Below are 27,221 nucleotides of genomic sequence, written 5' to 3'. Positions count from 1 at the left end.
CGGCCGCCGCCGGTGCCGGGAAAGGCGCCGCCCCCGGCGCTGCCGCGGCCGCTGAGTGGCTGCGCCGCGGCGGGGCGGAGCGCGGGGGCGGCCCGCTGGCCCGGCCCGGCCGGGGCCGCCGCCGTCCCTCAAACAACGCCGCGGCGAGCGCGCAGGCGGTGCCGGGCGAGCCCAGAGCCGCGCCGTAACGGCGACCCCGTCACCGCCGGGCCCGGGACGATGGAGATCGAGGTGCCCCCCGCCGCGCAGGTGAGAGCGGCCGGCGCCGGCGTCGGGGCGGTGTCGGGGCGGTGCCGGCGTCGGCCCCCCGCCCGCTGCCGCCGCCCCCCGCCCCGCCCCGCCCCCCCCCGCGGCGCTCGGCCGGGGGCGGGGCGGCGGCCGTCACGAGGCCGGCGGGAAGCACGTGGCGTGGCCCCGCCCTCGCGGCCGCGCTGAGTCACGGGGCGGGGCGGTTGGGACCGTTGGGCGCGCGGGGGCGGTTGGGCGCGCGGGGGCGGCCCCGCCCCTTCCCCCCTACAAAGGGTGGGTGGCTGGGAAGCCTGGAAGCGCCGCGGCGGCAGCGCGGGGACGATGGAGTAGTGGGGCCTGGCAGCCGGGTGGGGGGCCGCTGCCGCCTCTTGCTTCGCTGCTGAGTAGTACCCGCCTTGCACAGCCCCCCTTTTCCCCCGCTCCGCCCCAGGATTAGGGAGAAAGCGAAGAGGGAATGTAATGGCTCTTGGTCGGGGTGGTTTCAGCCCCGCTGCCGTGGGCGAGGAGGCCGGTGCCTAGCGGGGGAGGGCAGGCCGGCCCTCGGCAGCCCTCCCTCTCCCCAGGAGCCCTCCCGCCCGCTGGGCAGCTTCGGGCGAGGGCGCTCAACGGCGCGGAGGCTCTGGGCCGGGCAGGTAACGTTGTACCTGAGCACGGGCAGCCTGGGCGAGGGAAGGGCTTGAGCTGGGCGAGAGGCTTGTTTGGGGTGGTCCCTGCTGCCGGAGGAGCTTCAGGCCGACCTCCTGCCTGGTCTGCGGAGGGCCAGTTCAGCTGAGACACGTCACCACAGGCTTCATGAATCTGTTTTGGTTGAGCTTTGGGGTTTTGTTTTAACTATACCCCTTTCTCCCCGGTTATTTGAGATAGCCATTGATGTTTGACAGCTCTCCCAGAGAAGTTTTTCTCTGTCTTCTCAGTTTGTGAGAGATCTGGGAGAGCTTGCTCATGTGAGAAAGAACGCCTTGCTGATCATGGGTGGTGGTGTAGGAAATCCTAGAAACCAATACAAAAGTAAATCCACGAAAAACAGTCCTTGTGTCATTGCACAGAAGAATTCATATGGCCTTGTGCCTCCTAGTCCTTTTTTGGGTGAATTATCTTGGGTTTCCTTTTATTTTAGCAAAACTTGATAGTCGGTTGTCACAGTTTCCCTAAAAGGGCCCTTTCCATTCTGTAGCGTGCAACCTTTAGTTGTCTGAGCCAGGAACCAGTTGGAGCTGTTGCACAATCATTTATTTCCCTAGGGTGGTTTTGTTTTTTGATTTAGTCCTTCAAATGCTATGTAAGAAGTAAACTCGGGTAACCTTGGCAACGGTATGTACAATACAGTGTAAGTGAGAGGTTAGAGGTTGTAATTATGATGTTATCCTCGCATATTAATAATATACAGATTCTAAAAAGGCTTAAAGAAGTATTATTTGAAACTTAATCTAGAGTTGTTTTATTTTTTTACTTTAGTAGTACAAACTTAAAACTGAAGAATTTTGATGCTCTTTCAGGGCTTGTCTGTACAGAATGTGACAGACACTGTAAGAATTTTGTAACACAGAAGAAACATTTTTAAAAATATCCTTTTGTCTTTCCTTTAGGTTATATAAGTTTTTACAAGTAACACTTTAACAGTATTGCATAACTCTTCTGCTCCCCAACATCTCTCAGTTCATTGAATGCTGTTCCTTTTCTGTCTATTTAGACTGCTGCTAATAGTTCCACTAACTCCCAGTAGCATGGCCTTGACCTCTATGTTGCCTCCTCAGTTTCTTGGAATATACTGGAAAAAAAAAAAAAAAAAAAAAAAAAAAAAAAAAAAAAAACCTCCTGTCCTGCACTGTGTAAATTCCCTTTGAATTTTTTCTTGCATGTGATATCAAATTACAGTATTTTGTTCTTATTTCAGGGAGAATCTTGACAATACTGATTTTTGGGTATCTGGTTTTGTACCTTTTTGCTCAATCCACCATGACTAGTCTGCCAGCAAACCTAGATTTTATTGTTTGCCCACTTCTGTCAAACTCTTTACTGAGCCACCAGTTAAAGCTTTTCTAGCTGGGCTTCAGAACTGGTATTTTCTTCTATTGCAAATATATTCTGAAAAGGTGCTGTATTTTGGGGGTAGCCAAATGGGTTATGGATTCTCTTATTTTAAATATAAATTTAAATGTAGTTACTAAGTGGAAAATTCAGATATCCTTTCCTAAAATGTTCGGTCATGATGACAGAGAAAACAGTTTTCATTTCACCTCTTGGATTTTGCAAACCAGTGCATGGGAAGGGTGTGCATGAGTACAAGTACTGTACAAGCCATTGGTCTTATGTGTCTGGCAGCAGTTGTCGTAGCAGTGACAACGGCTAAGGTGAATATGAACTGCTAAGGTGAACATGAAGGAGTGATTTTGATCCAGCTTGATCCAACTCCTTAACTAGAATGTAAAATCACTACTTCCTGCTATATACCTCATTGGGTATGGCAGTATCACTGTGTGCAGTGTTCTTGGGAAAAAAAAATCTGTTGTTGTAGCTCTCTTCATAGGAATAGGATGCAGTTCCATCTGTGTCTGCAGAGGTGAAATGGGATGTCTTTGCAAATGATACACTAATAATGTAGGAGTCAACACACCAAAGAAAAAAAATATGATTAAATAAGTGTCAAGATGTTTGAAATTGTTTACAACAGCAAGATGTTCCCATAGTAGCTGTTCTTTTCAACTCTAGAATTATTGAAATGATAATGCCTATTGCTTGTAACTTGGTAAGAAAACTCAAGCTCAATAGTTACCATTAAATTTTAAGGCTCCAGACAAGAGAGCAAAAAGAATGTGCTTTTCAGCGCAAAGAATGAAGCTATATGAGTTGCACTTAAAAGAGCTTAGACTGAAATAAGACCAGCTGTAATGACTGAAAAAACAAATGAGCAAATAATTGAGCGTCTGCTTAAGTGTATCTGTTGGGGTTTTTTCCTACCCAGAAAACTGTCCTGATGAGTCTCTAGTTCAATTAGCATGCTCTCTTTGGTCTAAAAGGTTTTATGACAGGTCTATACTGACATTTTTGACATTAAATTGCCAAGTGAATGGGTTTACCTTTGATTCCCTCATGGCTGATCATTTCTACATGACATAAAGACTGCAGGCAAAGACAAACAAATGTATCACTTGGACCTGAAAAGCAGCTCCCTGGATTTTGTTTCTTGATAATTAGGTTCGATAACTGGTTAATAGGAAACCCTGTTGATAAATAGCTCAAGATATCGATAGAGATATCTATCTATGTATGTTGATGAATTTCAATAAGAAACTTCCACATTTCGGAGTATGATGATAACATCATTATTTATCTCTTAAAATTACAGACAAATGTGATGGAGAAAGTACATGAGAATGTCCTTGTCTGTATCTTGAGTACTAATTCATTTATTTAGAGACTCACAATTCTCTTGTGCTCACTTTGATGTCAAGCTGCACTGAAAAAGCTTTCTTTCCTTCAAAATACACTAATGAAAATACTTCAGTTAAACTAGTGGTAGATGTAGTGCAATGTAATATGTTTAGCTGAAATGTATTCTCAGTTCCTATTAGTTTATATTCTAGTCCTTTCAAAGTAGTTGCTCTCTTGAATTTTTGTTATAATAAATATGACAATGTCCTGTATTTTGTCTTTAGAATGTGCTAAGAGTTTACAATTACGTTAGAATCTGGTGGAAGCACAAGGGGTTAGTTTCCTCTGAAAATCACACTTGCAGAAACTCATAGATAGAGTCTAGAGTTGGAGAAGACTTTGGCTTTAAAAGTTTGCTAGAAAAATACTTGGAAGAGACCAAACTGGAACAAAAAGGAACATTCACTATAAGCAAAGAGCTGCTGGATGATCTTGTGTGCATTAAAGAACCTGAGACATTTTTATAGCACTGTGTGGGTGGTTAGCAAGGTTTGTATACATTTCCTAGCAATGTCCGTGGGCAAGCATAAACTTTGGCTCTCTGACCCCACTTTTGTTCCTTTTTTAATTGGAAAAAATGGGAAAGGTATAACTTTATCATAAATAAGAATACAGCAGGTTGTCTATAACCCTGAAGACCAAGGGTATTGTTAAGTGTGTAGGACTAATATATATATATATATATATATGTATATATATATATATTTCCCAGCTGAAATAAATGTAGCAATAGTATGATAAGCGTATTTATTTCCTTAAAGTTTTGGTCTCTGCCTTTGTGGATTACAAAGGACCTTGTGAGATGATGAACAACACTGGAAGTGGAAGGAGCTAAGTGAAGTATTTGTTCACTAATTTTCTCTGTAAGATGAGTTCATCCTTTTAAAAAGTTTTTTTACGTTTTTCGTAGACATAGGTATCAAATATTGTTAGCTCTGGTCTTTCAAAAAATAAATGCTGAAAAACCCTTGTCCACCCCCAAAACAGTAACACCTGTCAGGTTTTTTTTTTTTTCTTTTTTGAACCATTGAAAGATTATTGGAATGCATTTCTCTTATGAAAAGAAGCAGTTACAGGTTCAGAAAATGGTAGACTTACATACAGGGGAAGGCAAGAGTTCCAAAGGACAGAGTAAATGACATTCGGTATGCACATGCTTGTCAACACTGGACATGTGCTTCGTGGAAGGAAAGGGTTTCTGTTTGTATCTAGATATTTCTTTCCTTTTTTTCCTCTTGAAGTTAAAATAACTAAACCATTCAGTAAAATAAGGTCAATTTGTGAAAGTGTGATGTATTTACAGTAATTGTGTTGGCTGAGGTTCACGCAGTACAAGTCTAGGCAGTAACCCATCAGCATGAATTAAATATTAATCCCCTGCTGCAGTGTCTGAATTGCAGCCAGCAAAAAGTCCTCCAAAGTCTCCAGGTTAATCACCTAGTTAAAGTTTGTTTTGGCCTCCATCTAATTCCAACCTCAAGTAAACTATTATTTTATTATAGGATATTCTTAGAGAACTTGAAACATTTTGAAGTCTTTTCCATTTTCTAATACAATGTATTATATCAAAATGGACTATGTGCCACAAAATACAAGCTTAGGTAGAGGGAAAGTAATTCAATATATTTTTCTGATTAGTTCTCTCTCTCTTTTTTTTTTTTTTTTTGTGATAATCTAGTTTAACTGGTTTTGGAAACACTTTGTCTGCCAGTTATGCAAGATTTCTTTTTTTTCTTTTTTTTAACATAGACCAATGAAAAACCAGATAAGAGTAGTTGAAACTCATGACTTTAAAGATGTGTTATCCAAAGATGACTTACAGTGACCTGCAATCTTGTTCAGGGTTGCTCAACTGTAATAGCTTTATAGCATATTTGTTTTATTAAAGTAAACAGTTAAACTAGTGAGTAAGAAGTGAAGCCAGCAAAACTATTTGTAGTGGGTAAAATTGCGTTAAAACATGAAAGGTATATCTGAAACAAATACAGGCAAATAAATTTCAAGTAAAGGTAATCATTGTGTAATCTTCCTACTGTCTCTCCTTTCTGTATAGGAAAACTAATACTAGTGACAGTCACGTCTTAATTGAGAATAGGAAGAAGCTAAGTAATTGTATTGTGCTGAAGCTATTCTAAAGTTCTAAAGAGTAACTCTGTGCATCCACAGTACTGAAGTAAGCACAGGGACGACTTTGTCTCAGGATTTCTTTGTTTTGGTGATTTTTATCTATCTTATTTTTTTTACTACCTTTTTAAAAGAAAGAACAAAATGAAAAGAAAAAATACATTCCTCAAGTACATTGTTTTACATAAGCGTATTTTTTATGTTGACATAGAGTCCAACAGTGCCTGAGATAGAAGTAATGTCTCTCAAAACCAAAATTGACATGATACATTTGAATTAAATGTTAAATTGGTTAACCAAGAAACCTGTAACATCATCAAGTAAGGATAAAAAATGCTCAGTTATTTGACTCCTTTGAAGAATTCAATTTGTCTTTGTGTTATAAAGTATCTTCTGTTTTCTGTCTTTAGCTGTTTTGAATTCTTGCTAAAATGTTTGCTCAGAGTTTTTTAACTGACAATTGATTGCAGCTTTGTGTAGATGTATTATGTGTTTATGTATGGGCTTCATGTTTGACTCCTAAGTTCCATTTTACTATTCACTTTAAAAGAATTGATTAAAATATTATGGTATGTTCATCATTGGAGATGCTGGAAAGCTAATAGAACTTAATAAGAATGTTAATAACTTCAGGAGTTAACAGTTTTTTTTAGCAGCAGGGTAAAGGTAGCAGCACAAATACTGATGAGTCTTTGATAGAATGAGTAAAACTTAGAATTTACACCCACTTAAGTGTTACTTCTATACTACAGATCTGGCTGAGAGTTTCCATATCACTTCAGATTTCTAATTTGGTCAGATTAGCTGCAGTTTTAATACTGTGAAAAAGGAATATACAATAATGTTTATTTTTAGGTAAGTTATTGTGAAAGTACTGTAAATGACTTCTAATGTTTCCTGTGTTTACAGATAAACTAAACCATTTCCAGAATTGTTTTTGTTTGTTCATTGTTGATGCTATTGCAGTACTGAGAAAGTTGAGACAACCCAACTATGCTGTACTTGTCTTGCAGATATATTGTCTTAAGACTTACAGACCAGCTTGTACAGTATTATTACGAGCAAAGAAGTTGAAAATGAGGAGAGAAGAAAATAAATTTCCTTAAAGTTTAACATTGCAGCAACAAGTTACATAAGATCTGCTTGAAAACAATTTCTTTCAAACCTTTTAAGGAAGTATCTTCTGTATGACTATGAAGCTTAAAGATATCAAATTCTCCTCCTCTCTCCCTACATCTCTGTCCTGCGCTTCTGAAGTTTTATTGCTGTTTATTATATTGGTATTACATGCTGTCTCTTGTAACTAAGAGAAAATCTGCTCATGGAGACTGCTTGCAAAACAAAGTTTGCGTACTTGAGAAATTGACTCAGAGGAGTTTGGTTGATAGCATGCTTTTAAGAGATTTGTTTTGTGATTAAGAGTGTGCCCATTTGCTGTGTTTGAAATTAATGTGTGTTATATGTTGAAGGTGTGACTTTTAAGCAGCTGAATTATGTGTGAAGTTGCTAAGACTTTGCTTTCAGCTCTGATCACTACTGCTGCTTGGCCATAAAGATCTAAGATAGGAAAATGTTGGGATTTTTGTTTGTACGAACTCTTCTGGTAGAATTAATGTCTCCCTACTTATTGCTATAATTAGAGTGGAATAATTCCTGTATTGCTTGGACTGTTTGAAGATCCTTATTCAGAATTCACAAGCAGTATGCAGTAGATACAGGTATGTCATCCTGAATGCTGTCAGAGCCCATGCAAAATGGCCAGTCTCTATCTGCTCTGTAGCTGGCACTTGTAACTTGTGTTCCCTGGACTTGGGCACTTGATCTTTTTTTCTTTCTGTCTTCAGGAGCTGTTTCTGTAAGTTATGTTCTACAGGGTAAGAAGATTGAATTCTATCCTAACAGGGTATTTGCAGTTAGATTTGCCTGATGTTACATAACCAGATACATGTTCCAAAGTCAGCTTGGTAATAAAATGATGGGCAAAGAGGTGACAAAAGAGAGAATATATAAGGGCCTCTGAAGGTTGATGCAGCTCAGTTTTAGACAGGTAACAATTTTTCAGAAGCTTTTTCTCTGTGTTGAGAGCACAAAGTTTAGCCACAGGGGTCATCCAGGATTTGTCAGTGACTGTTCCATCATAGCTTATTATGCTAATGTCTGCCCTCACCTGTATTGCAGAAGTAGTGACTGAGGCACTTATACAAATGAAGATATTGTAGTCATTAGATATCCTCGGAGCAAGTTATTGTAGAACCTGGTGTGATTTTCTGTGACCTGAGGTGTGTGAATGTGTTTCTTACAACTATTCCATAACATTGAATTGTATTTGCACTTACTACTTGTTTTAGTGTAGAGAGGTGTTAAGCAGGACCATGTGTCAGCTGAGGAATTTTTAGAAGATTCTCATGGATATTTGTAAAAATAAATAAAACAAAAACCCAACTTTTGAATAGGATTAAGAAATTAAGGATGAAAACAGAAGTATTTTAATAGCAAAAACAGTACTATTTTAATAGTGTCAGATGTAAGCTCTGTTTTATATATTATACTAAGTCATACCAATTTCTGGCAGCTGGTTTTCCAAATTGTTTAAGCTGAGAATTGCTTAGGTGTCTCATGCTTCTGTAGGCCCTAGCTCCAATACAGTGGCTTTTGATACTGTGCTTTGTAATTCAGCTTGGGTATATGAACAGACTATTACAGGATTATTGTGTCAATTTTTCAGCTAGTATAAATTGTTGTGACTCAGTAGAATTTTGTAGTTCTGCTGAACACTTTCCAGCTGGAGCTGTGATCCTTTATCATCTGCCACTTCAGGAATCTAGTCTGCACAAACCACTCTTGGGAATCCTTGCTCATCTGATAACCAGTGTGGACATCTCTCATCATTCCTTAAAATTTCTTTTGTTGGCAAAATGAAGAATGGCAGACATTTAAATAATGAGATGGAGATAGATTTAATGGAGATATAACAAATTACTGAAGTACTTTAGATTATTCTAAAAATTTCTGTGTTATTAAGGTCAGAGCCATAGAATTATTTTAAAAGCAAATTGGAGTGAACTTTGGGATGAATGTTTTTAGTAAATCATGTGTATGGCAAACATGATGAACAAGGTCTTATAAAATGCAAATAGTAATGACAGATGAACACTTAATATTGACTGAGTAATGATTTACACTAAGATATCAGCATCTTGTTATGTGAAAATTTATATTCTCTAGAAAAATTTTGGAGATTTGTGATTTTTACTGACAGCTTGCTTTACTCTGATTTTCTGAGTATTTACTGAGGCATAAGAAAATGAAGTGGTCAGGGACAGAAAACTGTTTAGCCAGGATCCAAACTAGAAACTTGTTTGCATTCTGCATTAACTGTAGTTTTTAAGTGGTCTTCTGCAGATCGATTTGTTGAGTAAAAGGAATAAAATTAATTCTAATTCTATCTGGAAAGCAATTAAATCTTTTACAATGTCTTCTACCAGGAAAACCAGCAGTAAATGCAGATATTGGAAACATTTTTCTGAATAAACTTACTTGTTGAATTTGAGAATTCAGCACACAAACTTTAATTTGGCAGCAAATACTCAGGACAGTTGCACTTACTTTCTATTTCATACATCAGCAAATTGCTGTCCTTCAGCTGCTGATAGATACGCCTGCAGTGTGCTGGAATGTTTCACCCTGTCTTTAGAGATTAGACACTTTCTTCAGAGGCAGCAAGGTAAGTCCGTTTCTTCTCAAGCTTTTCTGCTCTTGAAATGGGATCTTTGTAAAGGATTTCCTTTTCACTTTGTTACGCTGTTTAAGGTAACTTTAAAAAAAAATACCCCCTACCTTCCTCAAATGACAGTTAATACAGCTCTTCTCAAAGCCCGAACGTGGAGGTTTGCATGCAGAAACTTAGTGGAAAAAGGGTAGGATACCGTCTTGATTCCCCAGATATGTGGAAGAAAGTGCTTTTTTTCACAAAGGAAGCAAAAAGGAAGGGTCAAACAGAATGAATTTAAAAACTCTGAACATTGTTGCTAGGGTTATTCAACCATTGGAAAGATTCTGCCTTGGCTCACCACCGCCACCTCTTTCCTTACTGAGCTGGGAGTATCATGATGGCAGAGAAGAGGAACACAACAGAGAAAAGGTATCTTTGGCTCACATAACAAATAGCACTGAATTCACAATGCCAAGTAATCAAATGTTCTTCAAGGAAATTTATTGTGAATCATCACAGGAGAAAAAACATAGTCTGGAGTAAGAAGCAAACTAAGCTGAAAATAAGAATCGTTTTTATCTTTTCAAATATTATTTGCCTTTAGGATAAACGAAGATTTGCTGTGCTTTTTCACTGAGTACAGAATAATTAAAAGTCTGGTACTTTCTGAAGGAAAAAGGAAGTTTAGTTCTTTCCCTAATTCTCTTGGCAACCTATATTCTTTATCATGGTCCAACATTCTCCTTTCAGAAGCTACTGGAGTGCCTTATCAAACTGCAGCTGGTGGTTGTGGGAGATAAAATTTGCAGTGCTAGAAAATACCTAAAATGCTCTGAATTGCCCTCTTACGCTGGTCAAGTGTTCTATAAAAACAGTTTGTGTCTAGTTTAACTTAGTTAACATTTATTATGTAAATATATTGCTTTATACATGTCCAAGAGATCACTTCATTTTTCAGATAACAGACACAGTTATTAACTAAAAATAAATGTTTAGCAGACTGCACTGAGTTACTTTGGATTTACAATTTCTTGATTTTCTGTAATATACCTTTGAACTGCTTAGGCTTACTTCTTTCCCTTCCCACCCCTAAATATTGGATGCTTGTTAAGCACCTTGACAGGCATACAACCTTTTTACTATTTATAGATGGAAGAGGTGTATTGACATGTCTGTTATTCCTGGAAAAGAGTCTTGTTTTGGTTATTAGAACTGCTGGTAAAGTGTGTGAGGGGACACACACTGGAACTGGCTTCTATTCTGATTTCCTAAGTACATCTGTTCACTTTATCAGAAGGGTGAAAGAGGCAGCCTTGTCATAACCAACTGTTTTGTAGTAGTGGAAAAGCCAGATAGCTGTTCCAGGAGATCCAGTAGGGAGACTCTTCTCTACGCAAGAGGAGCAGACATGGAAGCCCCAAGCAAAGTAGTAGGAAGTAGAGGCTGCTGATTTGTGCAGAAGGAATGAATTGTCGATGGTTGATTTTTTTTTTTTTTTTTTGGGGGGGGGGGTTGGTTTTTTTTGGGGGGGATGTTTAGAGGGTATCAAAATTACTGCATTTATGTAATTAGGGAAGAACTATAAAGCAGTTTTCTTACTCTTGTTCACATCTTGGAATATGAATTAGCTTCTTTTGCTTTCAATTTATGAATTGAATAATAGGCAGAACCCTAAAAAGTAAGGGTTGGATTGCAGAACACAGAAAGTAAAGTTTAGTTTCTACTACAGTGTTACTCAGTTCCTAAGTAGGTTTACCTTTTCTTTATGGAAGTGCTGTCATCGTGTACAAAAATGATAAATTGATACTTGGACACCTGACATGTTTGCCTTTCTTGGCCCTTCTGGTTTAATTGTTTAACCATTCAGGACCTTTATGTATAAAAACTTTCTAAAAATCTAGGGGTTAATAGTTTTTTTTTTATAGAGTTTTTTACTGAGAGATATATGAACCTCAGTGTTTAAGAAAATGAGTGAAGGAAATCTGACCTTCCCTTATTATAGGGAAAAACAACTCCTGTTGTGTATTTTGGTATGATTGTAGGAAGCAGGGAGAATGGACAAACTCATTTCATACAAATTTAGTAAGGATTTCTATGCTGTTTCATGTAAATTTTGGAAGAGCATTTCTGGTTACTTCAATAGTGCACAGTTGAAGAATGTAGTTATTAAATAATGCTTATCTCAACTGAAGCATGTCACTAATGAAGGTTGTGCATAGTGTCAAATAAACCATTTAATCATGAATTATTCCTTTGAAAGATGAGCTGTCACCATAGCAAAATTTTTCCACATAGGGAATTCTGTTTCTCAAAGCTCTTAAGGTTCTGTAGTGTCCAATGGTGAGTTGCTGGAGAGCAATGCATTTTTGGCTATTTTCTGTTCTTATTCCTCTGCAGAAATGGAACAACCTGTTTAACTTGTATTTGAAGTCAAACACTCAAAAAATGGAAAATAAACTGTGCTGAATTTTTCCCTTTATCATATGCTTCAGGGCAATCAGAAGTACATAGCTGCTGTGTATTTTTCTAATATAGTATTACATTGGACACTGCTTGTTTCTGTATTCAAAACTGCGCTGGCACTAAATTCTCGGCATTCATATCTAAAAATCATGTATGTGAAAAGTGTGCATTAATTGCAATATTTTTCTGATCATGAAAAGTATTTAAGCACCTGTGCCCCACAGACTGTAGAGGATGGTAGGTGCTAAATCCCTGCCAAATCTGGGCTAAAGTATACAGGATATGTCACAACTGACCACCTCTGGAGCAAACTATTCCATGCAGAGTTACTATGTAGTTACTGTGTGTGTTACTTTGTGCTATGTGTGGTAACTGTGTGCATTGCTGATTGCCCAGTTTTCTGGGATTGTACCTTAAAACTAAAGAGGCAGAAGAAAGAGGAGGAAAATGTAGAGCTTTTGGCTGAGGAGATAATGCAAAGTGGATGTAATGACTGTCATTGACAAATTCTGCTACCAAAATTGAATTTAGGATCATAGAAAACATTATAGTGCTGCATTTAGAAACAACATAGCTTCTAAAACAGTAGATTTAGTTCAAAGTTAGTAATCTCAATAGAGTGACAACAGTTGTCACTTGTGTCCTCCAGGTATTACAGGCTGTTTTGAGGACCAGGATGTCCAGTTTTGTCTCAGAAATAGAGTACTGGTGCTCATGACTTATAGCAGTTTTCTTTCCGTCCACTTTTCCTGTTGCCCAGTTGGAGTGCTTAATGTTCTTAATATAAAACACTAACTCTGCTCTGTTTTACCTTCTTTAAACTCCTTTCAATTATTAATCTTTTTATTCTTCAGATGGTACTTCTAGGCTGATGAGGTTTTGTGATGAGTTCTCTTAGTTTAAAAGCATATTTGCTCTTTATTTTTCAGCTCAGTTTGGAAGTATGGAAGAATTTCCTTGATTCAGCTTTATGGAATAAATATCTGTGTTACAGAATGAGAGCTGATGGATGTGTGCTGGCACTACAGTTAGTGAACCTCTGCTTTTCTAACCCACACTGGTATTCCAGTTGCTTGCCATTCTAGGTTGGCCCATGAACAACAACAATAAAAGTAAGGTGCTTGTGAGATCAATGAAGTGAAACTTGGTGAGACATGCTTCTTGTAATACTAGGACACACTGTTTCCACATTCAGGCTGTAGTTTAGCTGTAATAATGCATCTGGTGCCTGTCCCCATAACCTACCCAGCCAGCAGCAAAATGATAGCTAAAAATAGGGGCTTTATAGTAAGAGATCTCAGAGCAGTGGTAATGTGTATAGTTCAACTAAGATTCTAAATAATCCTAGAGAATGTTTTGACCTAAGAACAGATGCACTATATTCTCATGTTTGACCTGAAACATGCTTTTCAAAAAGTAGATAATCCTAGTTAAATGAAAATAGTGGCCATGAGGTTATAACTTGAGATTAATATAACGTAATAAATGGGTTATTTGCAGTTGTATTAGGTTCCTTTCTCTATTTCTATACTTGTTTTTTTTTTTTTTTGGTTTTTGTTTTTGTTTTTTTGTTTTTTTTAACTTCCTGATTTGTTTCATTGCCTGTAAGAGCATGCTATTGTTTGACTGGATCATGTTTCCCAGATGACTGAGCCATTATCATACAAATCCTCTTCTAGATAAACTAATGAATAACCTGTGGCAATGTCCACATGGTACATGCCTGGCACGGTACAACAGGATAGCTTGAAGGCAATCATTTAGCAGGTAATTGTTTTTCAAGTACCATGGGTTCAATATATAAAATAGTGAGATGCGAAGGCTTATGTGTTCCTGTGGTTGAAAGGTCAGCAGTATTTTTAGATGCTGGTTACATTCAAGTATATAACTTTTATATTATTTGTTTACATTTAGGGCCAGGATTTCTTACTGTAAACATAAACAAATTCAATAAATGCTAGTTTTGTTATGGTGCAATTTTGAGTTTAACTTGGGAGGGAAAAACAATAGCAAATAAAGCTATTAAAACCAACTTTTCCTGAAATGAAGTAGATTTCTGAGATGGCTGCTATTTGAATACCTTTCAAAATGGAGTTACCTGGTCCGATAAATGGTGATTATGCAGCAGCTTTCTAGTAAGCCCCAATAGAATCACTCATTTTACTTGCTGGGGCAGCAGAGTAGATTTTGGTTGATGCATCCTGCATGTAAAAAAAATACAGTCTATCTTAATCTTTTTTTAAAACAATCCTATCTTTTTGCCAGAGTCTCCCAATTTCATTATGCAGCTTATGTAATGGATTGTAATATGCATGCCCATAAATGTGACTTAATTGTTTTATAATCCTGCTGATGACAGTAAAGAAGTGGCAAGTAAATGTCTCTGTTAAACTGAAAGAGATTCAGAATGTGAGTGGAAGCTTTTATCTAAACCTAAAATTGTTTAAAAGACATTTAACTAAGGACATAGTTAACTAAGAGGACTGGACTAAATACATTGATGTGTTCAGTTTTAGTAAAGTGATAGTGTTACTTCACTAATCAAGCTCAGAATGAAAGCTGGAACTAGATAAGGTCTCAACTGGTGTGTGGAACCACACGCTTTTATGCTAGCCAAACTGTGAAAAAGTAAAATTTAAATTAGACTTTTCAAAGAACACATTTTTTTTTAAGATGTTGAGGGAGGATCAATCTCGGGACCTTTCAGCCCCTGGAAGGCATATACTCTGTATTAAAAATGTGTTATTTTAAAGCTATCTGCTAAAATACACATTGATCATACAACTTAGGACAACTTGACTACTTTTGGAGTGTATAAAGTAGAATGCTAAACAATCTTCTGCAAAGAGATCTGCAATACTTAACAAGAATGCCCTGATCTAGCTGTTGTATCAGAAGTGGTCAGTCAGCTAAAGGCAGATGAAATGTAATGGAAAAAGGAAATTGTGTGTGTATTTCTGACTCTAGAGATTAATGAGCCAGAGGAAAATGTTGGTCCTTCTGCTGCACCCCAGGCTCGAATGGAGTACTGTGAGACCCTAGCATGCTTTCAGTATTTTAAGGAATGGCACAGAGGTGGAGATTTTCTTTTCCCCTCTCTCTCAGAAAGAGAGAAAACTATTGTCGAAGTGGAGAAGTGAGCTTCCCTTTTGTGTTCCTTCTTTTCCTTCTCTTTGCTGTCTTTGTGATGAGTGTTTTTCTTTACTTGCTGTGGTCTTGCTCTATTGTTGACATTAGGATTTTGCAACTTTTGGAGTAGGAATGAATTTAAATGTGTACATTTATGACTATAAACATTCTAAAACAGCTTTTCTTTGTTGCAGTTACGTTCTCACTCATTTTACACTCTACAGGCTTAAAACCTTTTTTTTCGCTATTACTGGAGAATATATGAAGTATATCTTGTTCCTTTCAGTTTGGTTAGCTGGTTCACCATAGCTTGTATGATATGGGAAGAGCTGTAAGCAGAATCAGACCTAATAGTTGTAGTCTTTGTTGATAGCATTCCTGGAAGATGATGCTTCAGATAAAATATATATGTCATTTACTTCTCAGAGAAGTTATTTCTGGAGTGAGGGTTGTGGGGGTGATGGTTTCCTGAAAGCCCTTGTAGGGGAAGACTATCCTTCCAGCCAGGCAGAGCCTCTCACTTTCATTGTTAGCATAATAACACTGTCATTATGCAAATATTGTGCTGTTAGCAAAGATAACACTCTTGGTGAACCTGTCTGAAGAATGCTGGGCTGTATAGCCAAATAGTTTTCCAACTAATTTCATTTATAAGAGAAGATCCTGGCAATTTGGCATTTATTAGGAGAGCGTGCCGGAATACAAAGAGAGCTTCTGTCTGTGGAATGTGAAGTGTGTTTGGAGAAAAAAGAGGCTAAACACTTTTAGCTAACAAAATATCAGGACATCTTCTGCTCCTGGCCTGGAAAAGCATACAAAAAGTTTCTTCAGTAAGAAAATGAAATTTGCTTATAAACATTTACATTTCAGGGAGTAAGCCTGTCTCTTGTGTTTCTGCTGAGGCAAAAGAATGTCCCAAGACATGTGACCATCGTTTTTCAACATGCTTATTCACATAACCAAGGAATGGAAATTCTCTTACAATGTCTGTTCTTTAAATATAGCATTCAGCTCTGTTAGGGTCCTTTTCTGGGTAAATCAGTCTTACTGGCCTTCAAAAGAGGTTGCTGAGCAAGAAATCAGGCATCCGAGGTCTAATTAGGACCAGGCAGAGTAAATGGACATGAAGAAGCCAAAGCAAGTGTTCATTTAGTGTCAGTCTCATCAGCAGGGATACTGGCATAAATATGAAAGACAAAAAAGTTTACCTGCAACCCAAGCACACTGTTTTCCCCTAGACTGTCTGGAAAAAGGTTGTGGTCAAAAATGTGAGACAGCGGGCAGCTCCTCAGGGTAGTCAGGGATTTGACCAGGGATTTAACTTTGTGAGTCACAAATCACAGGTTGCTGTCATGTGGCTTTGTTTGACAGCTGTCTGTTCTGTCACATTTCCAAATCCTAAATCCAGACATCTAAAATTGCCATTGTGCCCCCACTGTCCTCCAGCATAAATAGCTTCTGCTATTTCTTGTTCCTCATTCTTCCCAAAAATGCTGCTCTTCTCAAGTTTTTGATGTCTTCACCATATCCAAATTCTTGAATTAACTTCTGACATTGTGCTTCTAACTATAAGGGATTGAAAACCATGAGTCAGCTTTCAAGGCTAGTTGTTTTTAAAAAGTATTAGTGTTGGGTTAACCTTATCTACTGTTACCAGGGGTTTTTTTTGCTAGTGGTGGTAGCTTACCTTGATAAAGAATTATCAGATTGCAGGATCTGGAATATTAGAAAAAAAAGTAATTTCTGGAGATCATATGAAAATATTAAATGATTTATAAATCATTTGTAAAACCTACTGTAAAAAAAAAAATCCTCCTGAAGATAATGATGGGAAGGCATTCAGCTGTTACTTCTACTGTTTGTGCTTAAAAAAAAAAAAGCCTGCAATGCCTTCTGTTATTTTTTTTTGTTACCCTTCCCCACACTTTCATTCTTGTCTTGGAGTATCTCAGGATCTCTGATCCTTGCTTCCTACAGTTTTGAATACTGCAAGGTTTTAAGATGCTTTTTGTTCATCTTTGGAAAACAAATAGGAATTTGGGGGTACTTTGCCAGTTCTCTTCCTAATAAGCTGTAGGAGTGTTTTCCTGCTTCTTGTGCTTCTGAACGTCCTGAGGATGCAATATCCATTGATTCTATTGCTGCTTCGTTTTTTTTCATCCTGGTATGTGAAACTTTCCCTTTTCTCTAAGTTAGGTTCTAATGGATCAAGGGAAAGGAAGGGAAGTCCTTGTCTGGTGAGCTAGATGCTTAATATTGTCTCAGTTTATGTTGCAAAAGGCATGACATTAAAAAGCATATGAGCAAAAAAAAAAAAAAAAAAAAAAAGAGGTGTGCTCTGTAATTAGGAATTAGTTAATAACAATTTAAAACTCTGTCTGAGATGCTAGATTTTTTTTTCCCCTGCTGATGTTTCTGCTTTACTGACTCTACCCTGTAAGTGGTTGATATTTCAAACAAAATCGATTAGATAAACAGGGAGGAAACAAAGATGAACATTTTTTTAAAAAAGCTGAAAAGTTAGTCTATGAGAACAACATGAAAATAGGGCCCCTTTCCTTTGTTTACCGTGCTGCAAATATGTTTGCTTAGGAGCAATAAGAGTTAATAGTCAAACTTCACAAATATAGTCAGAGGTTTTCTCATAAAATGTATAACAGACTCTGCCCAGATGGCAAATGCTGATATGTAAATCTAAAACATGAAAATTTCCATTGGGGGGCCAGATGGTAGCTTAATGTGAATTGTTTAACATTTAGGTTTATCTTATTAAAACTGCCTTTATAAGTCCAAACTAAGCTATCAGTGTAGTTGGGAGAGCATATAACTAAATGAAGAAAAAAGCAAATCATGAGTAAGAGGCACCTTTTGCTTATATGGATCATGGGAAAGCAAAGCAAGCTCTTCTCTGGTGAGAGAGGTTCTTTCCCTGTTTACAAAACTGGTGATAAAATAAAATCACCACTGGTTTGCCAGGGGAAAAGTGCGCAAAGCATATGACTCCCATAAGTTAGATACTTGGACAATGGTAATACATGCATTAAATATCTTAATATATTTCCTCTCAAAATAGAGATTGATATTCAGTGGGAAGGATCTGAGTTCTAAATTCGGGGAAAACATTGCATCTGCAATCCCTCCCAGTTAACAGACTGACTTCCTCGTGCCGAGGAGAACTAGCTTTTCCTGCGTCTCCTTTTAGCTCCTGCCAAAACAATCATTTCCTCTGATGCAAGTCAAGAAATTACACAACAGAGGGACGAACAAGCGGGCACTTGTGGACTGAGTCACATGATGGGCTGCTGGTGCCTTTCCAGTAAATAGCCCTGATACCAAGGGAAGTGGTTAGCATGGCTCTGAAGTACAGTCACAAGCCTTTGCTTAAACTAATTTTTCATAGAATTTTTAGTGCGTGTATTCTGGTTTGGATATTAATCTGTGCTTGCTCTTCCCTCCAGCCTGCTTTTCCCCTTTAAATGAATCTTTCTGATTCTAGCGCATCATGTTGAGGTGTCTAAAAATTAGAGGGTAGCTGTGCACAAGTGATATTAAAAATACTTCTTGGTAGTGTCAAACACTTTAGACTTCAAATAAACTGTCACTTTTGTGATTCTTTTACAGTGGAAAGGTAAAAATGTTTAGGTGGGAAACCTAAAATACCCTGTATCTGTATGTATACATCTGTGTGTGCGTGCGCCAGTGTTCAGTGGGGCCAGGCAATGAAGTGGAAGGCTGTGGGGAGGCTGAAGGAACAAAATCGTATATTTGCTTTAGACTGTAATTTATTTATTTGATTCTTGAAGTTTTTTGCCACCACCTTACACTGGGGTTATAATTTGTTTGTCAAGGAATCACTGGTCAGTGTTGTCTCCATTAATTTTGACCTGAGGCTTTGCATTTTCTTTAAAAATGCAGTATAAGTAAAATCATTGGTTGAAATTATACATAACTGTTAAATGGCAGGTTAAATTTAAATCAACACAGCATTTGAGTGTTTTACATAATAGCTTACTCAGTAGAAGAATACCAGACAAGCGTATTAAGTGTATTCTGATTTGAAAAGTAATGCTGCTTGCTCGATTGACTGGTGTACAAATACACAGTTCACATACATCCACATCATTTTTTGGCCAGCTGATGTGTCTCATCCCACAAATAAAGCAGTGCCTAAAGCTACTTATTTTCATAATTAATATATCCAATAGATTTAGGAGCTGCACCTTAAGGTTTTGCATTATGGTTCCACATTCTTAAGGAAAATATGACTTTTTTTTTGTGTGATTTAAACTGAAACTGAACATCAGTTCTGTTTTTGTTCTATGGTCTGTTGCAACCCAGGGAGAAAAATAGCTCTATTAATTCACAACCTCATGCATTACATGCATGAAAAAATCTTTCAAGTCATGTTTGTAAGGGTGCCTTATAAACAAATAATTCAGAAATGAGCCCTAAAATCCAGATCCTGCAGTTTTATCCAGAACATATTGCAAATGCTCCAAAACTAGGAAATGGTTTTGAATCTGCTGCAGAAGGAGACAATGAGCAGCTGGTAAACTACTGGCCCTTAATGAAGCTATACCATATTGCAATACCTTCAATTACTGCAGAACCTAATTAGTTCATTTTACCCTGCCAATCTGGAAAGACCAAACATTATCTTGGGCCACTGTAATTATTTCAGCATCTTCATTGCTAGCCATTAAAACTGAGTTTGATCTCTCCCAGCAAAGTGTATTATATATGCCTTAGATCTGTGAATGCCTGCATTGTATAAACATGCAAATATATTATGTCACTGCCTTTTTAGTAACTAGTAGAATATTCTTGCAATATGTGAATGTGAATCTTAATAGTATAGAATTTTTAATGAAATGAAAATACTGAATTGGTATGTTCAAACATAGACTCATACTAAAGCCTTTTGCCATAAATCTTGTAGAGAAGTTATCTTTTTGAGTGGCAGAGTGACTTGATTTTGAAGTTACTGTACTTCTCTGAAAATAGTCTTTAGAGATAAGAGAATATTTTGATTTTATTATGGTGGGTCACTGGTTATACTAAATTTATCTCAAGTCTGGAACTACTAACTGAATCACTAAAAATCTGTTGAAATGAAATACTGAAACATTACTCGTAGTGTACTAATCTGATGAGCAGGTTTGACATTAAATGTTATTTCTGTGCAGAGCTGCTAAAAGGTGATTTTAAGAATAATGAAATATGTCATAAACTAATAATTCCCAGGCACCAGCTAGAATATGTTTGGCTTTACCCATCTGAGAAGTGGGACCACCAAGTACTAAAATTCTCCATCAGCTAACATCCTGATTGATGATTTTGTTGTTAGATTTTCTTCACAGAAAAAAATAGTCCAGATTTCAGCCCTTAGAAATACTAAATGGTTGGACAACTAAAAAGCAAAGCCAATCAAAAAACTCTGTGCAGTTAATAAAAGTAATTGTAGACAGATAAAATATATCAACTGGATGAATTTCCCTAGATTGCAAAGATTACTTTGTCTTCTGAAACATTATAGCTGCGTTTAAGCATACAGGGATAGCTGGTTTCCAGGAAAGTTAGCTCATTGTTAGCAGTCGGATAAATGACCGAGTCTGTGATAAGCCAGAGCCTAAGTGAGTAACAAATTTCACACTTACTAATTTATACTCAACTATTCCAAACCAACCACATCTAGAATGACAATCTGGACTAGGTAAATCTTACTCCAAATTACAAAATTTTAGTTACTGGTCTTAATAGCTGTGTTTAGTGCTACAGTGATGTTATGCCATTTGGTGACTTTGAGACAAGGTTATCTTCCAGCTCTGTAGCACTGTTCTGCTAATCTTTAGGATTAATGCTGAATACTATGATGGAACATGAATATTTTAAAATGCATTTTTCAATATAGCTGTTATAGTTACTTCAGCCAGTCCACTGCCATGTTTTTAGTCAACTTCTACAATTTTATGGGATCATACAGAAAAAATTTACATTAGCAACCTCTTTAATTTCTTCTTTTTTTCTCTTAAGAAAAAATGACTTAAGTCATATAATTCCTCCTATAGCTTTGTTTTCTATCTGTTAATTTAGGAAAGAAAAATGTTTTTTCTCTGACTAGTTCATATGTTACCTTAACTAATTATAACAAATTGCTTAGTTCCTGTGAGCTTGTGTGTGGGCCAGGGCAAGCAAGCCATCAGTTCATGCACTTCAGAAGGGGTATACAAAGCCACATTTTATGGAGGTAATTTGGTAGGATTAAGAGATTAAATCTCAGTTACATGAATCTACCTGTTTAATACAGAATTAAAAAGATTTGTTATTATTCTGAACCAGTTTTGCTAGGAAGGAGGCTTGCTTTAAAAACATATTTCTATTACAGGACATGAACTTGATTGACATTCTCTGGAGGCAAGATATAGACCTTGGGGCAAGGCGTGAAGTTTTTGATTTTAGTCAACGGCAGAAGGAATATGAACTTGAGAAACAGAAGAAACTTGAAAAGGAAAGACAAGAGCAGCTCCAAAAAGAGCAAGAGAAAGCTTTGCTGGCTCAGCTGCAGTTAGACGAAGAGACAGGTGAATTTGTTCCAATTCAGCCAGCTCAGCGTGTTGAGTCACAAAATACTGAGCCACCAATCAGTTTTTCACAGGTAAACTCTCGTATGTATTGAGTGTTTTCGAACCTCTTCCCATTCACATGAAGATACAATGCTAGTGGTTACCTAAAATTAATTCGCATTCATTGCTGTAATGGAAGATTCTTCGGTTATTCAAAGATGCAGTAATATGTTGGGTTTTTTTCCCCCATAACTTTCCTATTTAGAGCACACATACTTCAAAACCAGAAACAGAAGCCTTGTCATTTGATGACTGCATGCAGCTCTTGGCAGAAGCATTCCCATTTATAGATGACAATGAGGTAAATGCTCAGTTTTGCAGTTTCATGGGTGTTCTTTTGGGGGACTAGTCTTATTTCTTAAGATTTGTCATGACTGTGGTATTAACTTGTTGTATGGCTTCAGCTTTGTCCCCATGCTGACTCCCAACTGGAATAACGCTTTGTGGGAGGCTTAAACCAGGGCTGTATCAGGTATGGGTGGTGTGGTGCCCTTGTGTTCCTTGTACTTACCCTAGTAAAGCATGTCAGGATTCAGTTTATGACCACAACTGATGGCAATCATTCCAGTTACTACAAGTAACTGTAGTGGAGTTTTGCAGTTTAGTCACTTGCATAGTTCAGCTCTCTGAACTTGGTATATTTGAATTGCTTTATTTCAGCATACAGACCCAGACTATTCAATGTAGTAAAGATAAGCCCTTTAGCAGTCAGTAGCCTTTTTACCTGTTTTTTTTCCCTTAATATGAAAAAAAAAATGCTTTCATGGGAATATTTCTAGATTATCTGATTATTTACAAGAAATGCTTTTGTTATGAAACACCTGGCTACTTGTTCTGCAAAAGTGGTAGAACATCAAGAATAGATTTTTACTTCAGACAATTTTAAGCTGTTTGTATTTTTTTTTAAATACTCCAGGTATCTTCTGCTGCATTTCAGTCCCTGGTTCCTGCTGAGATGGATAGTAACCCAATCTTCATGTCTTCTAATCAAACTCAGCCACCTGAATCACCTGTTTTAGTTTCACTTACTGATGCAGAAAATATGCAGAACATAGAGCAAGTTTGGGAAGAACTGTTGTCCCTTCCAGAGTTACAGGTAAAGGGTTAATATGATAAGCACCTGAAAACAGTAGCATGATATTCTGGGGAAGCATGGTATTCCAGAGAATGCAGTACAATAGCACTTTAACAGATGGTGATTGTGACTGTCACATTGGGTACTCCCTGTTAATGTTTGTAAATCAGTGTTGGCTTTTAATTTTTTAAAACACTAAATTAGAGAATACATAGGAGAAAGAAAACTGATTATCAATCAGAGTGCTGTAGTAAAACAGTTTGTCTTCCCAACCAGAACTTGCTTATGTTTATTAAATTATTATTTGCCTCTCTATACAACCTGTTACATACAGTATTACAGTACTACTATTACTAAGGTTGAAGATCCAGTTGAATAAAAAATGGGTACTTCTGAATTGTGGATTCTATAACATTTACAATAATGCTTGTGGAAATAATTCCAGTTGTATTTTTGACAGTGGTTAAACAGATTGTGTAAATCACTTATGCTTGCTTTCATTTAGATTTTGTCTTCATTTTTTATCTAGGGAAAAAGGTTTTGTAAGGAAAATGGCAAATATGTAGGCTTATAACTATACCTGCCTCTTATGTAATTATTGTCTATATATGTTCAGTAAGAACTACTAGTGTAACTTACATGAACTGAATATTTCCAAGGAACAATAGCAGGCTAAAAAAACCATTTTCTTATGTTCCTAAATTGTGCATTATAAAGGGCATCTAGTTGATTTTTTTTATCATTATTGCTTCATTTATATTTTACTTAAGTTGACCATAAAATTAAGCAGACTTATTTTTCCATATTTCTTTGTAAAACATTATGGTGCTGCAGCATGAGGTTGCTTTACTATATGCTGTTAACACAAGAGAGAAATGCTTGGTGGAACCCCTGTCGATCTAAATCATCTCTTAAAAGAAAAAGAAAAAAAAAAGGGAAGCAAGTATGGGGACAGCATCTTTGCTATCATTGTACTTTTTCCTTAGTCTCTGTATTTAAAAAAATCTTCCTGTTTTTCTGATCTTTACTGATAGGATTAAAAATCTCATGCAAGGACAATTTGACTGTGAAGAGGCAGCAGTGAAACTGTAAATATAAAACCAAAAGAAAATAATTGTAGCAGTAATTCTGAGTAGTACCTGAATAATCTTCTGAAAAGAAGTGAGATAATTGAAGCTACATTCTTTTTGTGAATTATATTTGAAGAGAAGAAAGAACTCTTACAAAACCTTATCTTAAGCCTTGTATGATCTCCATTTAAATAATCAGTGTGTGGTCCCTTAAGAGAAACAGATTCATTTTGGCAATTGTCTAATTCTGTGGGGACAGCAGGCACACTTATTTCAGCCTCAGTTAAGATGCTGCCACCCTGTTGGAAAGAATGTTGGTCTTGTAGCCAATGAAAGCCCATCAATGAAGTAGTTTTAGGCACTTATGCTGATGTTAGCCAGTTTAACTAAAAGTAGGTGGGATGAGTTAATGTTTGTAAGGCTTAATGTTAGTACTCTTCACTTCACAAGGAGCTACATTTCTCTTCACCAAACAGCTGTTTCATTCAGTAGTTCCTGAAAAAAATCTTGATTTTGAAGAAATATATCATGATATGAAATTAAAGATTGTTGAGAATAATTGTTTGCTAGTAATGCTCAGTAAATCATGTTCAATAATGTTGCATTTACTGTATTGATACTGTTATTAGCAGTAGTGCTTGTAAGAGCTCTGTGATTCCTAGTAGAAATGTAGCAGGAGGGCTCCATGAAATTTCCATATAGTGCAGTGTGTTGGAATGAGCATATTGTTATGACTAACGGGCTCTGCTGGTTTAATCTAAGTAGCTTTGTCCAGAATAAGTTGCCTTATACTCTGCTTAGGTGTCTTGTCTTCTCCCTCTCCATGTCTCTCCACAGAAGAACTGTGTTGTAGTAATTTAGGTCACAGCAATATTAGAATACCCATTTTACATCATGTTGATTTGCTAAAATATTTATTGTGGATTATATAAAAAGATTGATTAGTGAGGTGTTGCTGAATTTCTTTACTTTTCTCATGCAGTGTCTTAACATTGAAAATGACAGCCTGGCTGAGATGAGTGCAATCACAAGCCCTGAAACAAAGCCAGCAGAGATGGACAACAGCTATAATTACTACAACTCGTTATCCATGACGAGGAAAGATGTTAACTGTGGTCCAGACTTCCTGGATAGTTTTGAAAGTCCTTTTTCCAGCATTTTGCCTCCAGAAGACACCAGCCAGCTGAGTGGGAACTCTTTGAACAGCACATCCACTTCAAGTTCAGATTTCTGTGAGGATTTCTATGCCACCTTTATTCATTCAAAGGCAAACAGTGACACTGCCATGACAAACAGTTTAGGTCAATCACTTGCAGATATTCTAAGTGAACCTATTGATCTTTCCAGTTTCTCTCTGTGTAAAGCTTTTAATGGTGACCACTCAGGAACTGTACCAGAGTGTAACGATTCTGACTCTGGTATTTCACTGAATGCAAGTTCTAGTGTAGCATCACCTGAACACTCTGAATCATCTGTCTATGGAGATAAGACTTTTGGTTGTAGCGATTCTGAAATGGAAGACATGGATAGTGCTCCTGGAAGCATGCCACAGAGCAATGCAAACATGTATTCATTGCAAGTCCATGATCATGTACTTTCTTCTTTGAGGCCAAGTGCTCAAACCCCTACTTTGGAACATGCAAACACACCAAAGAAAGAACCACCTGCCAGTCCAGGCCACCCCAAAGCTCCATTCACAAAAGATAAACCTTCAAGCCGCCTTGAAGCTCATCTCACAAGAGATGAGCAAAGAGCAAAAGCTCTGCAGATCCCTTTTCCTGTAGAAAAAATCATCAATCTCCCTGTTGATGACTTCAATGAAATGATGTCTAAGGAGCAGTTCAGTGAAGCCCAGCTTGCACTCATTCGAGATATACGCAGGAGAGGCAAGAATAAAGTGGCTGCTCAAAACTGCCGTAAAAGAAAACTGGAAAATATAGTGGAACTGGAGCAAGATTTGAGTAACCTAAAAGATGAGAAAGAGAAATTGCTTAAAGAAAAAGGAGAGAATGACAAAAGCCTTCGTCAAATGAAAAAGCAACTTACCACATTATACCTTGAGGTCTTCAGCATGCTGCGTGATGAAGATGGAAAGTCTTACTCTCCTAGTGACTATTCACTGCAGCAAACTAGAGATGGCAATGTCTTTCTTGTTCCTAAAAGCAAGAAGTCAGAGACTAAATTCTGAAGGGCAGCACAGCTGGCTAGTGTTCTTCAAGTTGCTATTTTCGTATCATTATGCAGACAGATTTTACTGTGAGGTGGAATGCAGAATTAGGTAATATTTTTCAAATGATTCTATGCAACAGTAATTCTAAAGTTAACTAGTTTATGGAAGATGCAGGTTTAAAACTAATAGTGTAATGCTGGTATATGTATGCAAAATTTGTAATCTCACTTTTATAACAGACATTTCCTTCTTATAGTACCACTTTGACTAGTTTCCATATACATGTAAATATTTAAAGATATGATATTTATATACTGTTCCTATCATTATATTCATAGATTTGATATATATATATAAATGATTTTTAGCTTTCTAAATATAATTTGTTGCAAGACAAACAGTATGGCTTGATACATTTTTATAAATATGCAATAATGTTTGTTTCCCATTTTTCTTATACATTTATACTTGCTTTATATTTAATATATAATTTAGGATAAACATTGACAAAGTATATGATTTTTATTTGTTTTAAAGTTCATTAAACTTTTTTTTTTTTACTGTACTTCATACCTACTTCTTTCTCTAAAGTAGGTTATTTGCTGATTCAAACATCCTCAGTAATTTTCCAAGTACAAGTCTTCATGAAACAATGTGCTAGTAAGTGGAGATGTATCACACAGCATTGTCAACATTATTACTCCTTAGTTCATCAACATTTTAATTGCCTTTGGAAGGATAGTGTTGCATAAATTTAGCATAGACTTGAAGCATAAGTTTACATAACAATTGTTTTACTCTTTGAACAGTACTTAAACTCATGATGGGATCTTTTCTCCAAAGGCATTTAAGATCTGTTATTAAAACATCAACACTATACATTTTTCCAACTAAAAATTCTGTGCATTTCTCACCATTTCTTCTAGAAATGCACTATGCATCTCTGATCAGCAAGCATCATTTGTCATTGCTATTACTTTTGAGGTTATAGAAGATACATACTTGCTGCCAACTAACTGGACAGTCTGGGACCTGTGCTCAATTAAGTGTTGCAGAATTTGAAATGATTTGTAAGAGAATTAAAAATTGGGGTAAATAAATAGACTTGTAAAAGACTCATTGTACTTGATCATAGTGGATTTTATGTAAGTATAGAAAAGTTTGTAATTTGAAA

At 37.2% G+C, this 27,221-nt stretch overlaps 1 protein-coding gene across 7 annotated transcripts; it reads left to right on the top strand.

Annotated features, from left to right (window-relative positions):
- Positions 1-95: 95 nt before the first annotated feature.
- NFE2L2 (NFE2 like bZIP transcription factor 2) lies at positions 96-27,221 on the top strand. 7 transcript variants are annotated; one of them, XM_062578219.1, is made up of 7 exons: positions 96-249; positions 9,431-9,529; positions 9,838-9,946; positions 21,495-21,764; positions 21,938-22,033; positions 22,649-22,828; positions 24,860-27,221. In XM_062578219.1, the coding sequence occupies exons 4-7, from the start codon at positions 21,498-21,500 to the stop codon at positions 26,063-26,065; spliced, it is 1,749 nt and encodes a 582-aa protein (XP_062434203.1). In that variant the 5' UTR covers positions 96-249; positions 9,431-9,529; positions 9,838-9,946; positions 21,495-21,497; the 3' UTR covers positions 26,066-27,221. The 7 variants fall into 7 exon arrangements, with proteins under 7 accessions (XP_062434203.1, XP_062434204.1, XP_062434202.1 ...); XM_062578220.1 differs by lacking the exon at positions 9,838-9,946; XM_062578218.1 differs by lacking the exons at positions 9,431-9,529; positions 9,838-9,946.

This window comes from Rhea pennata, chromosome 6 (assembly GCF_028389875.1).
Source record: "Rhea pennata isolate bPtePen1 chromosome 6, bPtePen1.pri, whole genome shotgun sequence".
NCBI lineage: Eukaryota > Metazoa > Chordata > Aves > Rheiformes > Rheidae > Rhea > Rhea pennata.
This window is presented reverse-complemented; position numbering and strand designations above follow the sequence as displayed.

What these genes read in the sequence shown, in the direction of transcription:
- NFE2L2 (XM_062578218.1), top strand. Translation starts at nt 220, where the DNA reads ATGGAGATCGAGGTGCCCCCCGCCGCGCAG. An exon ending in CACCAATCAGTTTTTCACAG is followed by an intron (nt 21,765 to 21,937) that starts GTAAACTCTCGT and finishes TTTCCTATTTAG; the next exon opens with AGCACACATACTTCAAAACC. An exon ending in TGTCCCTTCCAGAGTTACAG is followed by an intron (nt 22,829 to 24,859) that starts GTAAAGGGTTAA and finishes TTTCTCATGCAG; the next exon opens with TGTCTTAACATTGAAAATGA.